The 17,931-nt window shown below is 35.6% G+C and overlaps 1 protein-coding gene across 1 annotated transcript in view; it reads right to left on the reverse strand.

Moving 5' to 3' along the window:
• The window catches only part of LOC128999821 (laminin subunit alpha-1), a 132,888-nt gene extending 120,930 nt beyond the window's left edge, over positions 1-11,958 (reverse strand). The window contains exon 1 of the mRNA XM_054426512.1: positions 11,677-11,958. Within this exon, the coding sequence (XP_054282487.1) occupies positions 11,677-11,752 (76 nt within the window). The 5' untranslated portion in view covers positions 11,753-11,958. The remainder of the gene's footprint in view (positions 1-11,676) is intronic.
• Positions 11,959-17,931: the final 5,973 nt, after the last annotated feature.

Below are 17,931 nucleotides of genomic sequence, written 5' to 3' on the forward strand. Positions count from 1 at the left end.
TTATATCCTGAGTTATTTTTGGAGATCAGTTCATGTCATTAGTCAATAGTCTGGTAAAATATTTCCTAGACGTTTAAACCACACACAGCTAAAAAAATATGAAAAATCAGTAGCCTATCAACGAACATAACAGCAGTTTTGGCTCTGAAAAAGTGTGTTCCCTTAAATTAGTTGTTGCATTTGTTTACATCAATTATTTACCAATTATAAAACATTTTTATAGTGTTGAGAAAATAAATTAACTTTGTCTAATTCTAAAAGCTGCTAAACTTGACTTGTTTTTCTGTATAGCTGAGAATAGATTGTTATGATAAATTAATATTCACCCAAACAACCATGGCAACGTAGATTTTTAACAAAATATTTAAATGAACAAAATTGTTTTCAAAAAAGTTTGCAATTAATGAATCCGTTAATTGGTGGAATTTCTCTAACATAATTTGAGTAAATATACAAGAAACACTAAAAGAAATGTCTCGAAATCCCATCAAAGGAAAATACGTTAGCTCAAGCCAAACAAACAAGGATAGGGTGCTAGATTAAACTCAAGAAATAATGTTTTCAAAATATATTGAATAGCTTAACAATCTTTGTTGATGGCAAGAAAATAAATTAACCTTTACGAGTGAGATTCAACTCAAGAAGCAATTTATGCTGAAGGAGTAGAGAAATATAGCATTAAGATATAACTCCAGAAACAATGGATACAAAAGCTACAGATACGAGTTAAGAAACGATGGATGCAAAACTTACATATACAAGTCAGGAAACTATGGATAATACAAACGTATAGATATAGCTCACTTCAAAACTTATGTGAAAGCTTAGAGATGTAGGTCTAAAAAAGAACCGTTTCGCCCGAGAAGCAATAACCACAAATTAAAAGGATCGTAATCCTTATACCACAGACAGGAACTGGTGCCGATATGTTATAGGTTTGACTGAAGGTTTTCACGTAAGTACTCAAGCTTATAATTAAAAATTCCCTCAGATTCACATCTGTAAAGCAGGTGAGTTTAAATACTGTCTGGTAATACCTAAAGCTTTGAAAGTATTTAAAAATATTTCAGAAAAAATATAGTTTAACGTTTTTTGTACGGTAACTCATTCTAGCTAAAAAAGCCAAGCAGGACTTGTAATTAACTACCTAGTTGCTTTGCAATTGTTGTTTATCCACACTTGTAATTGGAAATGGAGGACTCTTAACTAATATTGAAACAATGATTTTGTAAATATTTTAAAAACGTTGTTTTTTAACTAGAAATCATTAGTTTAGTAAGGGGTATATTTTATAATTTTAAATGTAGTTTTTTTATTCTTATTGCTGGTTAATTCTTGATTTGTTCTGGGTAACCTACGGCGAGAAGGGGAGATGGAAGCTATCGAGAACACCGAAGAACCACCAAGACTATTTGATGGATATAAACTATAGATAATGGATTGGACGGGTCAAAAATATGAAAAGAAAGGTTCTCATCAACAGTGTGATAGTTGAAGAGGACAAGAAATGTATAACACAATCAATGTATCATGAACAAGTACGCGTCTTTTGGAAACTAATAAACAGGAAACATACAGACGAGGTTTTGTTCTTGATGTGTTCAAGCTGAGATTTGTTTAGAATTGTATCCAAGATGCAGATTTTACATAGATTATTTTATCTTCTAGCTACACAAGTACAATTAGCGTGTTATGGAACCCTTAACATTATGGGGGAATTTTTAGCAGCGGAGAAGAAGTAAGTATTTATGAAACAAAGACATTAAAATAAACATTTTTATCGCGATTGTGGTCATATATGACTCACTTGCCTAAAGCTATACACTGACCCTGAAAACGCCTCTCCCACATCCTCCCACATACTGTAATATAGTGTCAGGTTCATAAATAAACAATCAGATATGAGTAAAATTCTATGTTAATTACAGACATCGAACATAATCAAAACTAAATCAAATATGGTGTAATGTTGAAAAAGTTTTAACAGTGATTCCTTGTCCAGATGATTTGAACAAAAAGTAAACGTTATCAGCAATCTGACACATACTTTCTCCCAATAGCCTGTCAACAATCAACCCTTACATATGCGGTTGGAGTTAGTAGGTAACTCTATGATTTTTATCGGAACAACCACAAAAGTTGCAATAACTTTTAGACAGTAATTTTACAGAAAAGTGGGTTGAACCATTTTATTTGGAGTTAAAAGAGCCATAACATACTATATCGTTCGGTTCGTTTTTTTAATCTACTGAAATGTAAAAGAATGTGGTAATATCCCTTGCATATAATAACTGTTCAAGTATTTTAGTTATCATATATAAAGTATTAATGGGCGGATGTGAATAATTTGCAATTTGCAGAACTTAGTATCTTTTGAGAGATAAGCACCCGCATCAACAGATAATTTGTTTCCTTGTGTTGTAATAAGAATTTGGGATGCATGTGTTTTATGGAAAAATCACCTCTAAAACTTAATTTGATCAACAACTTTATCGTATTAAAATATCGATTTTATATTGTGTATTCCACGAAGTAAATGTCATCGACGTCACGAACAATGATGTGCTTCTACGAAACAAGGAATTACATTTCTTCTTCACCCTTCTATATGCTGCAAAAGACCATTTTGGAAGACAAACTAATTCCAACCTTAGCAGATCTTTTGAGGAACGTAATGGGTTTCAAAGTGAAAATTAAAGAGCTATTTGACTCAACTAGTCACACATGAGATATGTTCCATCTCCAATGTCGCGACGTCATTGAAGTGTGACGGTCTTTGAAGTGACGCGGTCGCGGATAGATACTGTAGACTGGGACCTCCGTGAGAGATTGGTATAACACATAGCCACGGAGAAGTAGACAGGGGTCATGATTCCTTGTTACTTATCTTGTCATCAATTTCAATTCTGATACTATCAGCTTGCACGAAACACAAATCCTTCGTAGTTCTGGCTATTTTAGAATAAAATCTTTCCTTAGTTTGAAGTGGGACGTATTAATGTTCTCTTTTACTTTCAAATTTTCGGTCCACTCAGCACTCCAAGATTAGGTGATAAATTGGAGGTAAAACATTAACCTTAAAAGTTTTAATTGTTAGGTTCATTCTCAGACATTTGATGTTAAATTGTAACAGTTTTCAATTATGTGATACTATTGAAAATACATAGTCGATTTGTGCTATTTTCGGAAACCAGAAGGTTCTGTTGCATGGATCGTGTTTTGGACCAAACAGCTTTACACACTTCTGCGAACCCATTGTGGTTGTTTAAACACAAACATTGCTAGTTTATCCACTGTAAACTCTCGTGTTTAGGCAAACGGTCTTGATATTGAATGTAACGTTGAGTGAAACCATAAATTACAAGAATCAACAAACAGAAACGAACCAACTACTAGCAATAACAATTCAAACTACTGACTGGAGAAAACATTACATCGGTGGGTGAGTGGAACTATAGTCAATGGTGAAACTCAAAACGTATCTAGCTTGTTTCGTCTCCAGCTCATCCGTTGGGCTATCGTACTGACCAGTGATCACGAACTACAAACTATGATCAAGAAGGAGATAGCACCGACCATATTCATAATATAGTAAAATTCACCTGTATACTTGTGTTGTCTGAAAATATAAAATGGATATGGCAAGGATTTCAAAAAGGAATATGAAAAGAACGTAAGTTGTATTTTGTAAAAGGTAATATTAAAAGACTCAGTAAAATTCTACCATAGTCTTAATACAATTGGCACAGTGTACTATCCTAACATCCAGTCCGACGCCCCAAGAAGGTCTGGAGTCTCTCTTGAGTCTTTTATTTGTCACGATTTGTCTGGCTTCCTTTGGCCCAGTAGCTATTTGTTATGGCCGTCGGAAGCCATCAATGTCTGCTTTATTTCTACAGAACCTACTAGGATCTTTAGAACTTTCTCTCTCGTAGAAGAATACCATTAGTGTAATGTTATATTGGTAAACATGAAACAAACTGTTGTTATTCTGGTTTAAATTTCCTTTAAGAGTAAAATAATTCAGAATCCATTTAGTTGTTGTGTTATAGGAACATGATGAGTTTGTATCAAGTCTTTGAAAAGTAATCACTCAATCAGTACCGGTGGCTCAGTACTGTCACATAAGAGATCTCATTACTCAATTTAACAAATCCTATTGCAAAGAGTCCTTATTAGTAAAAAAATCTTCAAGGAATATGTAAATAGCTCATGAACCATTAGTCAAGCTATATCACAGTGATCTCATGACCCAGGCAGCTTATCACGATGTTGTTGTTACGGGCGCAGTGAAAGGTGCCAACAGGCGGTGTCTTTGAGAGGAAAGCAGCCATCTTGGGCCTCAGGCCGGTGATTTAATGACCTACGGCCTCGGAACTTCAAATATTTCCGAGGCTTTTACCCGCGGTCGCCGGTTGTACTAGAACTAACTGGACGGATGAGATATATGGAGGTCTGTGTGATAAACAATGCTTGCTAATAGGATAGCTGGGAACTAGTTTTCTAGATGGAACTTTGAGGGAGTACATTTTCTGGAGTTTGGGATTGGGAGAATCAGTCACATGTCGGAGAAGAATCGCTGAGTATGACAACGTAACTGGCTGGCATCGAAAGATAAATTGACTTAATTGTTTCATTGTCAAAACACAAATATGTACGATGAGTAATCTAATTCAGTCAGTATTACTTTATCAGGGAATCTTTCAGGCGTGAAGATTGAAGAACTCGTCGTAGGCTACACTAGTTTGAGAAGGAGCCTACTAACTATTAACAACGGCATACAAAATTATTTGCTTCACGCTATGGTATTTGTTTTACGCAAGCAATCTAACGATTACAATCCGGTATGATCAAAGAGGTAGATCTTTTTAATTGCTTTCACAGATGTTAATAACAAAAATCTTGTCATATTTCCTGTGTTCGGAGTTAACTATCTTCCCCTTCAATAGAATTTTGAACCAACCTTGATGTAAAAAACGCTATTGAATGATAATTTAACACGCATAATATGAGCGCAACACTTAATTAATCATTCGTTTAAGCAAATTCAACCCCAACCAAAATTAAATCTCCAAACGAACCTCATTAGTCGTGTTTTGACACAAGCCTCTTATAAAGTCGCGGTTATTTATTTCCACGACCGAAATAGACGTTAATAATCGAACAACACGAACTCGTCTCTTCGGTAATTTACTAATCAAGTGAGATTGAACGCCAGACAGACAGTTAGACAGGAAATCAAAACAAACAACGGTCCATAACAGGTCCATTACCGTATTTTTAGCCGCAGCTGTGAGCTGTTATTGAGCAGTTTTGGTCTGGATATTTCTGTCTCCATAATCATAACCGTAGCGGTTAAATCTTGCATGTGATTGCATCGCTGTTGCAATGTTGTGTAGCTCATCCAGATAGCAGATCGTGTGGTCTATTGCAGATCGCGATACTCTTGATGTTACTAGGCTTGTTCATCATGCAAGAAAGTCTTTTAGAGCTATGGATGTTACGACCATAAAACATGTATTGCATTTTTTTAATACGGAATTGGCCATTTTATGACTTCCAGCTTTGGATACTGAAGTAGACATCCCATTTGTATGGTGCTAATTTAAAAAAAAAAAACATCGTTGAAAATGTCACTCATTGAAAACGGCGTGATAGTTGATGTGGCATAACATTGTTATATGTTGCCATTTTCTGTTTGACTGGGTTGAAAATATGTCTTATTCGAATTAAACTACCCTCTTAGTTTCCTAAAACTAGTTTAATCCATGAGAACTGAACGTCTATTAGCTCCACCGTTAGTCGAAGCTAAGTTACCAGTTACTTATTATTATTATTTTCATAATAATTTTATAAGGGACCATACTTTGGCATGTGCACCTACACTTTCTATTCTATTCCATTCTATTCTTTTTTAATGATTCTTACAAGTTCTATTTTCATTTTGATGGTCGGAATCAACTGGTACATATCTTGTGTAACCTACTAGATCATTCGCCTATTGGGTCTGATGATGATTGGAGTGTCCAATCGAAATCGATCACCACTTACCATCTTTTGTATATTTACCGTCTTGTGAGTAGCAGTATAAGGGTAAATATATGTTTTAAGTGTTATAAGACGTATCTTTATTTACTTTCCGTAACCTACTTGTAAAGAATAACTAATTACTTGACCTGTTATTGCAGTATCAAGGGTATGAAAGTGTTCTAGAGTGTTTTCTTTTCGCCTCATGTTTAGACGTGATCCGCCAAGTCAACCTCAGTACGGCTCCAGACGGAGGCTGTGATTCGTCTGTTATTTTTACTCGCACGCGCCTACCGACGCTGCTGATACTATATAAATAGATAACAGAGGGTCCTCGCCCCGTCTGACACGGAGACATGATGTGACAAGGAGCGGTATCTGGCGGAGAATCTGCAAGTTCATACTGGTAGTCAACACGACTCTGACACGAAGTTGACACATAGTGATAAGAAATCAGTGGAATCTGCAAATTGAAGCTGCTATTGGGTCTCCTCTAAATAGAGAGAACACCAAGTGGCAAGGAAGCTACACAATCTGGTAAAGAATCAGGAAATCTATGCTGATGGGATCCTAGTCTGACATGAAGAGGACACCAATAACATGGATGCAGTAGAATCTGACAAAGAATCTGCAGATTTATGCTGTTGGATGTCTAAACTTGGCAATTAAGCGAATTCCCTAATATTTTATGAAATTTCATTACGTAGTGTAAACAGATGTTAGACTACTGGAGCACTGTCAGGGTTCTAAATAAACAACCATCTTGGGAAGTATGCGAAGTCATTTTAAAGCTGACTTCTCTTGTATTAAAACTGGCCAACATGAAATAGTAGTTGTCGTTACTAGTCCCTAAATTAGGCTTTTTTGGGACGATATCGTGTTTAACTTGTGCTTTGCCGAGTCCGGAAATTCGATTAAGTCACAAAAAAGCATTTTAGGACGAATTACGAACAAGATTTTTCATTACATTTATTATAATATGTAAAAAAGACTAAATGTGTAAAAAGTCTGTATTTCATTTCAATTTGCATACATAACTTAAAAGCAGCAATTGCTGATATGGTCCTCTAGTTTCCAATTATATATCACAAAAAGAATTTAACGAAATAATTCAAATCTAATCAAACTGGACATCGCCTGCAAGTATCTCTCATGTATTTCTACACTCTTAGCATAGCCATTGCTGTACTCGGAAGTGAAAGCAGTCTGCGATAATTGATGAGACAAGAATATCTGGGACATCTTTATTAATTGTTTTTTGATTGAGCTACTCTTACCGAGGTTGATATGTCTATAAATCTTCTACCTTGAGACAAATTACCATCTCTATCTGGTTTAACTTTATAATCGCAACTTCAAACTGGTCTTTCACTATAATTTACGTAATTAACTTATATTTATTAGCAAACTTGTAGAACAAAACTCTAGGATGATTCAGTTGGTAATTTCCATTTAATGCTGTTGTCGAGCAAAATAATCCATTCATCTTTCTTATTGTTATATCTTTTGCTTACAAGTGGACAAACACAAAAAGATCTAGTCAAAGAAACGTAGTTATTAATACATTTTCATTTTCGCATTACATCCCTGGGGAAACTGTTCTTCTTGTATGGTTTTGTTTATTATTTGGTATTTATATTTAAGCTGATTACCTTCATTCTCAAAGTTCTTACCAACCCGTAATTCTTCTATCCCATTCGTATCTTTCGTTTAGTTAACTTATTTTCATTCTCTTCCTCTTCTCTTGGTTTCATTGTATCCAATTATACCCATTTTTAGTATACTTTTCTGATTGTATGTTCATTTTGTTTTCTCAATTGTGTTGTTGTTTTCTATCCGTTCCCAACTTCTCTCTTTGTATTTTACCACCCTTTCTCATAAACTGTTTTGCCCTTTCCTTCCCGAAGGATAAAATATCCGCTTCATTGTTCTTCCTCTCAGGTTTCTCGCTCCACATTCTCCTCTTCATCTTCCCTTGCACTCCCAAAGTCACGAGCTACTTCTGCTGTCATCGACTGGGTCGCGAAGGTCGAAGAGATATAGCATTGCAGTGTCGCTATTTTCTCTGACAACACCACTGATCTCTCTCTCCCTCTCGTTCGCTTCGCTCCTCTGCTACACAATAACTTACGACTAAGGCCCCGTTTATGCACCAAGTGCGGGAGCGGTGCGATAGCGGGCCCGCTCCCGCTGTAAATGAGTCTGTTTATGCACGAAGAGCGATAGCGGTAGCGGTTGGTTAAAGGAGAATGGAAGGGGGACACAGTCTTGCCAACTCAAACTCTGCCAAATAATTAACACAACTATTTGTCCTAAGTGCACCTGCGCGTGGGTCAAGTTGGCAACCCTGGCTTCAGCCCAAGCAACCGCTGCGATTCCTAACTACACAGCGGGCGAATTAGAAATCGCAGCGGGAGGTCAACCGCTATCGCTATCGCTCTTGGTGCATAAACAGCCCCATTTAACTCAATGGTGTTAGAAATCGCTCCCGCTGTCGCTACCGCTACCGCACTTGGTGCATAAACGGGGCCTAACGGTGTACGCGCCGGTCGAAGTAAACACCCAAGATGGCGGTTCCGCGAGCCACCATCTGTAATCTGGAGTTCTGAATAATCCGTTGTGAGGCTGTAGGACATGCTGAAGGGTCTTCAAAGGGAAAAAGGATAGTGAAAATAACCTTAATGGTTCTTTTATAAACATTAAACTTTACAGACATGATACTACGAAACTATGTAACCGAAGGACCAATGATGTTTACCACTACAGTATTATTTTCAAGTACAGTAATTGCTCAACTTTTCAATCATGTTTAGGGTCTATCATGATGCATCTACATAAATATTTTCTCTACAGCACATCAACTGTTGATACTTGATAAGTAATCTATGGATTTTTCCTAGACATCATCTAAATAATCGAACTTTAATGTGATGTAAAAAGTATCGATTTTACCCTTCAAGTCCACCTTTATGACAATGTGACTAATCTCTGCGACAAAATTACACCACGGATTGTGATATTTGATTAACTTCATCAATTACTGGAGCTTCAACCAGATTTTCTGTTGGTTTTATTATCCCAGTTACAAATTACCACACATAAGATTTTAATAGCTTTCAGTTTTCTTCCTGAAACTATTACAGTGCTATTTATAGCCGGCCGAGTAATCGACTGGTTGGCGAAGTCAAGGCAGGAGCTATCACCAGCGGAAGTATTGGGTCATAAGAGCAGAGAGTCAGCTGATAAAACTCTTAAGTATCTTAATGCAATCAGCTGTTAGATTGTCAGCTGTTTGTATTTATTAGGGGCTTTATTGGACCAGTAAAGTTGGACTTTGGTAATTGGGGGCTGTTGATAAAAAGTATGGTAATGAAAAAACACTAATCAAAAGCAAAGATCCGTAGATCCGTGCCTTGATGCAAGAACAAAATTTCCTAAGGCAATTCCCGTTATAGCCTACTATCTTATCGTTTCTAAGTCTGCCGATTATATTTTGGACCCATTGATGAAAATGGGAAGTGTGTTGTTGGTCTATGATTACCGTAGCGCCTTGGACTTGGGTGCAAGAAGTTCAATCCCGACATATCTCCAAAATGTAACAGCGTTAGACCACCTTCCCCTAAAGACTTTGTTATTCATTCATTTTAAAAGGATACAACAAATTAAATAATTAACACCCTAAGAAGATTCGCACTTACATTTCTTCAGGTTATAATGCCAACCAAAATAACTACAAGACAACCGGCACAAGCCAATATCGCAGGCACAAGGTCCCCCAGTTCGGATTTGGTCGTAGCGTATGAATGGACGACCCAGAGGCTCGACGCGAGAGCAGACTCAGGGTGCGTGGGTGAACCAGTGAGTACGGAGTACGACCCGGTGGGAGTCTACTTCCGGTCGTACATCAAGAGAATCACCAGGAGTCAGTACCGAAAGACTCGAAGGTCCTTTATTCCTTCATTTAGTTACGCCTAAGTATCAAACCCTTTACAGTGGATTGGTGTAGTATATTTTTTGGTCCTTCGAACCGGATGAAAAAAATAGAATAGAGGATCTGTTTTGTTTGTCCTATTTTCCCAACATTTCATCCTTGATTTTTCTACGAAACTTCAAACAATAGACTACTGATAATGTCTATGATTACCATACAGTATTACTTTTACCGGCAATAAATCCCACCTGAAAAATAAAATAAAATTTTCCCGAATTCTCGTGTATTGAACAGTTTAAAACTTAGTCACGTTTATCAAGCCTTTATTTTTTGAAAATGTCTTGTGTCCCAGGCTGTACTAGGGAAAATTGTGTGATTTGTTTGTCCTGTTCTAGTACCGGCACCCGAAAGTGTTCAGTGTTTAATCTCTACCCTTGACCGACTAGTTTGAAATAGTTGTTTCATGCTTTAATAATGTTTTGTTGTACTTCGTATTTGGATGGAAATATTTCAAGCTTAAAATCACTATATTCGCTCTTAAAATAAAAAAATAGATGTACTGTACATAGATTTTAATAACGTTACATTTTTAATACTAGCTCTTCCACCCACTCTCCCACTCTCCCTCTAATAATAAAGCAAATGAGTAAAGTGTGTCTCCACGATATCATAGGCGCCCGGTCTCTATTTAGATAACGGTTCCGCTCGCTTGAATATAGACTAATTGCCAAGTTCATCTCTTATCTTATAACACTGACAGCTAATCTAAGCCATATTTTTTTAGGGGTTTGAGCAATCATAAATATTGCAACTGTGTCCACAGGTTAGTCCGATTTTTTAATGTTCTTGTTGAAATTATGCTTGAACCAATTTGAATATGCTTGTGGAAATTTCTAGACCGGTTTCATGGTTAGGAAAAGTTTAGTTTAATTAAAACACAGAGCATAGGGCCTAAAATGAGATTTCTTTATGAATTATAGAGTTTTAGGCTTCATCATTGAATATTTTATTCATTTGTTTGTTTTAGTTTTGCGTTTTCTGAAAGCGACAAATAATAATAGCTTGGCCTCTCAGTGATTGTAGTGCTTCATAAGAAATTAGATCAACTGTAAACAGAAATTTGTCGCCTATTTTAGCTTATCTATATTATTGTAGCTTATCTACATTATGTAGATAATGACACATTCTGCTGTATGACTATTGACTAAGTCAAACATTTTACTGATGTCAACAACGAGTTTATCCTCTTTCGATGATAGGAGAATACCGTATAAGTTGTGATAGAATTACCTTTGAAACTGAGATTAACTTGGCCATTGATCTTAATCTTCACAGTAGAAACGCAGTCATTTAGGAGTGACATATATTCCACAAAATTATATTTGAATTAGCAAGAGGTGGTTTCATTCATCTATCCCATACCTAATATTCTTATGGACATTTTGTTGACTCAAAACACTGCTGAAGGTGTAGGCCTATTGTGTTTACAAAAATACAAAACTGGTAAGTTACAACTGAGAAAAGGTTATTATTACTTTATCAACTTAAGTTCATACCAATTTGGCCAAACTGAAATAGGTACTGATATTTTTCCATATATAGTCTTACACTTTTACGGTAGGTATGGTATTGACAATACAAATAATTTATTAACTAGGATAATCCACCACCTAATTAAATTAACTTTTCTTTAAAATACCTGTAAATATTTTTCCTACCTCTTTTTCCCCAGGTCCAAGCCTCCTGAGCAAGTAACACCAGGGTTAACACACTAACCACCCGCACTAACCCCATGTTAGCACTAACTCTCAGTGCCTACCATACCTATCTCTCGCACTAACACACCCGGGTCACCGACACAAACACAACAATGCGACGCAACAATTAACCTCGCCTATTATTTTTTTACAGTTGTCGCACCTGGTTAAAGGTCTTCGGAGCAGGGAAAGTTGAAGGACAAAGGTTATAACAGGAGTTAAGGACACACGTGTGCTCTGAGGCCGAAGAGGGCAAAGCACGATCTGTTTAGAGCAGAGCGAACGCCGGAGAACTGTCAAGTTGATGTTTTGAGTTGGACGCCGGGCCGCGCGACAGGCAGGATCATCGGGGAAATTTCCCTTCGCGAAGTGAAATTTCCCCGCGACTGAAAAATTTCCCTTCATAAGTTGATTGGTTTGGCTGTCGAATCTTGTGTATGTGTTTTCAGAAAAGCCCTCCTGTGACGATAGTTTTATGAATTTTGTAAATAGCAGAGTTAGTATAGGGATTTAAAATATACCGTAATTACTGTATCTATACTGTATTTCGGTTTATATAAGGTACGTAAAAGAAAAAATATTTCAATCACTTTAAATAAAAGGTAGAGGATATTGGCTATATCGTTAAATATAGGCTATGTGAAAACCTTTGGCAATTTTGAATCAAATGAAATGAATATAGATATTATGACTAATTAAAGAGTTAAATATCAAAAACCTTTTTTATGCCCTTTTTTGTTTGAGGGTACACTAGACCACAGCGCAGCGTAAAAAAACGAGCGAGAGCGCTTAGGCTGGGCGCACACTGATCCAGCATTTCACCTGAAGCAAAATGTTGCACAACGATTTGCTTGAAGCGTTTTGTTTATTTGCTTCTCCAGTGTGCGGGAGGTTCAAGCATGATTCAGCATTTGGTTTCAAGCAAAATTAAGAAAAATAAATATTAGAATTACATATTATGTCTACTCGCCTTATACTGCATTATTGTTTTGACATATGTGACGAGGAAGTCGACTATTACTGTATGTCAGTTTTTGCAAAATGCTGGACTAAATAGAAATACAACATTGGGTTCACCCAATCAATCTGATGATAAAAAGCTTTCCTCTCAGAAATTAAATCAGATCCAGGGAAATTTTACAATCATTGTCGAATAAATGCTATACTATTTTATAGAAAGGGTTTTAAATACCGTAAGAAATTATTATTAGATAGTGTCGTGATGGTTATATGTTATGGTTATATGGTTATGGTTAGGGTTAAAGTCTAAATGAACACTTAGTTTAATGGGTGAAAATAACAAAAGTATGTTTATGTTAAGATTTAGGTAAATAATTAGATTTGAAATGTTTTTGCATGATCAAGAAAAATGAGCTACTCTGCATAAACAACACGTGTACTTAACCTATACAAAGGTACTCAGTTGTATAAATTGTATCCTAGAAAAATAGTTAAATGTGTTTGATCAACAAGTATTCTTAAGGTGTATCACATTTGTCCTACTGTAGCAGTTGAAACTTACCACTAAAGCAACTTTGAACTTTGAAACATTAAATCCAAAAAGCGCTTCTTAATTTTGTTTACCGGTACCGGCTCTCAAGTTAACCGGTTAATCATAGACCAAAAATGTTTAGGTATAATGGCTCACATTCGAAGTTTTGTTTTACCCTCAATTGTTTCTCAAATTCCTCAGTGTTTTCATGGCCAATTCATTGTAGTACTTACTATCTATGAATAATAACGGGCTTATAAGGTTCATTCATTGGTTTTAATTTGAATATAAGTCATTATTAATCAAAGCCTTGTCGGAAACTAGTTTTTCTGACCGTGCTTCGCAACGGGGCAAGGATATAGGAGAATAGTGTGGGTCTGTAAATCTACAAAAGAAATCTATAAAAACACACTTACCATGCGATGATTCAGGCAAATCTCAACCGTAATTGCTGCTTATTTTTTGTGAACCATCTATCGTGTAGTTGCATTAGGTAGGTAGAATCAAAGCTAATAACTTTATCGTAATGTAAACTTATATTATGAGAATAAAAAAATATCTCAGGGAAAAATAAACAAAAACTATGAATAAAAACAAATCTAACAGCTGATGTATCTTCAATTTTTTTGAATGTGATTAAATGCTGCCCTTTATTTGAGGTGCGTGTATTGAAAAAATTATATTTTGTGGCGAAGTTTTACATAAAGAACTTTCATATGATGTATACGGTTGATGGATGTGTGGCTTATGGGTTTCTGAAAAGTTTGTAATATTTATTACTAGTGTAGTAAAAGACAATAATTTCTTTTTTAGGTGTGAAAATACAAATTTTCATTTTATTTACAAAAGAGAATCAAATTTGATGACATTTAACAAGTCTTATTTATTGATATTGACATAATGTAAGTCTTATTTGTTGATAACACGAATTAACAGAAAGTTTGATTTCAAAGCAAGTGGCAGACCAAATGGGAATAAAGTATATTGCTAATCAATCACAACAAATGTTTATCGAATTTCATTGAAAACTAAACTAAAATGTAAGAATCACAACTCTAAACACTATTCAACCATGGACTGAAATTCCCCTCATTCCCCACAGCAGGGACATTTCCCCTGCGTTGGCAACACTGGTGCGATCTGTCGTGGAGCGCGGCAACTACGCCACTATCCCATTGTTGTGGTGATTTGTGCTGGTGCGAGTTGTGCGCATTTGTCTCTTTAATCCCACTTGGAGGCTTGATATACAGCCTACGTGTAAAGACTTCATTTAATGGCTGACAAGGTGTATTTATCTTAGGACGTCAGTTGAAAGATTCCGCTCTTGTTAGTTTTTGAGCTTCAAGATCAAGATAGCAATGTTGGTTTTTACCAGTTCATTCTTCTGAAACTTGTAAACGTTTTTTTTTTGTAAACCTAATTTCTACTGCTGAGTTTGGACCGAAGTTTACAACATGTGTTAAAGGAAATACCCCCGCCGCAGCAAACCTGCAGACTAAGCGAATTTCCATTTGATTTACACTGAAATGTCTACTTAAAAATATAACATTTATTCCCGATTTAAATAGAATTAGTTTAACAAGTACTTAGGTTTGCTGCATCAGGGAGGTAAAACTTTTTTTTTTATGTTAATAGTTAGTAAGAAATAAAAACATTTTTCAAATTTGATCAAAATATGTTCATAAACAAGCAAACTACAACAGTTTACTTATTCTCCATAAGAATAACATGGGAATTTTAAATTTAAAAATTTTTGAAATTTTCTCCGTAACCATTAGGCGCATAATAACGCTTCAATATACTAAATTATTTGTTTTTTTTAAGCTCTACAAAATGGTTTAGAAAGAAATTGCAAAATTTTATGTTTTTTGTGTCAAAAATGGGAAAAACCTATTTTTACCCTATAAAACCCACCATAAACCACCGTTCCCATGGTCCGATCATGCTGGATCGCGAACTCGTTCGAATAAACGTAGGTTTACACGTTTGTACCAAATTTCATCAAAATCGGATAATTTTTGCTCGAGTTATCGTGCTAACGGACATATGTATATATATGTATATATATATATATATATGTATATATATATATATATATATATATATATATGTGTATATATATATATATATATATATATGAATTTGAACAAATGGTGTTTTTGGCCTCTAGGGACCTCAAAACGAAAAAAAAATTGGTCCCGCGTCCAGGTCTTACCATGAGTACTACGGTAATAGCTTATTCCCTATATGGGAAATTCGCTAAAACATTTTTGTGTCGACTGAAATTCGACCAACGGTTTAAATATAAACTAAATTTGCACAAAGGACGATGCATTGAGCAAAATAGTTTATAGTTAACTATAACTTATGTTAGTGCTAATAACTTTAAGTATAAATATATACAGTGTGTAAAAAATGTCTCCCCCCCCCTATTTATTTTTTTTATTTTTTAAAATAATGAAATATCGTTTGGGGAGTGATAGTAACATAACGTGAAGTTTCTTTTGACATAGTTAAAATTTTTGAATTCCCCCCCTAAATGGGGGGTAAGGGGGGTAACTCAAAATTTTTAAATGTAAACCCCTAGCTTGTGACACCTCATTTGAAAGAGCATTAAAAAACTAGGTAAATGGTGAAAACTAGAAATTTCTATCTAATTTCTAACCGGAATTACAGCCAAAAACGCTCAAAATACGATATTTTTGGGAAACTCAAAAATGTAATTATTGCATACACCCTTTGAGTGATCCCTCATTTGAAAGATAAATAAAAATCAGGCCAATGATAAGGATTAATAATTTCTAACAGGTAATTAGATGGTTTTTTATGATTTTTACAAACAAACTAACCTTAAGTGCGAAATAACAGTAGCGATGTTGTGTTCACCAAATAAATTCACAGCAAATGTTCAAACTGAAGTCCTCCTACTTCCTGACAGTAAAATAAACGAGACGTGAACTCTTCCCTCACGTTATGGAATGTTTCCTCAGTGATTTTTCTGCAGGCTTCAACAATCCTGTGTCTCAAGTCTTCAATATTCTGTACGGGAGTTTTATAAATTGTCGATTTAATAAACCCCCATAGAAAAAAATCCAAAGGTGTTAGATCGGGGGACCGTGCTGGCCATTCTATCCGGCCACGCCTGCCAATCCACTGACCATTCAGTTGTGTATTTAGAAATGCTCGGACCTGTCGATGAAAATGAGGGGGAGCGCCATCCTGCTGGAAGTGAACAATATCTTCATCAAACTCATGTGGATGTTGTGCAATAACTTCCACTATGGCTGGAAAAACCGACTCTTGAAGCATTTGCAAATAATGTTCTCCATTGAGGTTGCCATCGATGAAAAATGGTCCTAGGATATGATTACCCAACATCCCAGCCCATACATTTAATTTTTCTGGGTACTGCGTTGAGGATTCTCGGTAAACATGGGGGTTTGCAGTATCCCAGTATCTGCAGTTATGTTTATTGACAGTTCCATTAACAAAAAAAGTGCATTCGTCTGAAAAAGCTACATTATACACGAAATGTGGATTAGCTTTGATTAGTTCTTCCATTTCTTCGCAAAATTGAAGTCGACGGTCTGGATCATCGTCGTTTAATGCATGGACAAGTTTAAATTTATAAGCGTGAAATTTATTTTTCTTTAAATATTTCGAACTGTTTGATGGGATAAGTCACACAGTGTAGCAACTGATCGAGTCGACTGCTGAGGATCCTCTACAAATTCTGCCACAACTTCAAATTGTGTTTCTTCGTCTAAAGATGTTCGGCCTGATTTTGGAGCATTAGCTACGGATCCAGTTCGTCTGAACTTGCCAATTAGTTCCCTCAAATATTTTCGACACACTGGTCGATCAGGATGTGCTTCGTTGAATCTCCTTTCTGTCTCGTGGTAGTTTTCATTCGAGGCACCAAAAGTTAAAACCATTTCCACCTTATCGTCTTTGCTTCGAGCCATTATTAAAAATTTCTAATAAACTTTTAACAAAAAACTAACTATTGAATAAAGAAACTAAATTAAAAAACCTGACTAACTAAATAGCAACAAACTAACAATTAACTATTAACCTTAGAGAATTTTAATGAACAAAAAAGTCTTTACAGTTATCAAATAGTTACATAATTGTTATTATTAAATAGAAATTGAATTTATGCTGGACGCGTTGCAGAAAGTCAACAGTCCCGGAAGGTCAAATAATTTAAACCTGTGCCGCTAGGTCAAAAACTACAATGTTTGCAGTGTCTGTAGATCAAAAATCCCAGAAAGTCAAATAGTACAGTCCGGGCTAAAAGTTTAGTCTATTTTAAAGCAATTGACTTATTGGGAATTTGACTTAATGCAACAGCAGTTTTAATATAACGAAATAAGATAAAATATAAGTTCAGTTTCGCTGAGTCAACAGTGCCGGAAGGTCAAAAGTATAATCTGTTAAAAACAACGATAGTCCTCTCGACGCATGTCTTCAATAATTTCGTGTTTTGGTGTTCTTAAAGTTGTGCTAAAATTTTGAAATTTGGCACAGAGCTTCTTGGTTAGTCCTACTCGATGACTATTTTGTTGGAACTTTAAACTATTTACCGATCTAATTAATAAAAAATGATTTGTATGGTGAAATAGTTTTAAATCGTGATTTCTAACATGAAAAAGTTAGCATGCGAGATTTTTGTTTGTTTTTGGGTTAGAGAGGTTTTGTCTGTGGCAAAGTTGTAGCCAAAA

The sequence above is a fragment of the Macrosteles quadrilineatus genome, unplaced genomic scaffold (assembly GCF_028750875.1).
Source record: "Macrosteles quadrilineatus isolate MER2022 unplaced genomic scaffold, UCM_ALF_1.0 Scaffold_8__2_contigs__length_117827958, whole genome shotgun sequence".
Classification (NCBI taxonomy): Eukaryota; Metazoa; Arthropoda; class Insecta; order Hemiptera; family Cicadellidae; genus Macrosteles; species Macrosteles quadrilineatus.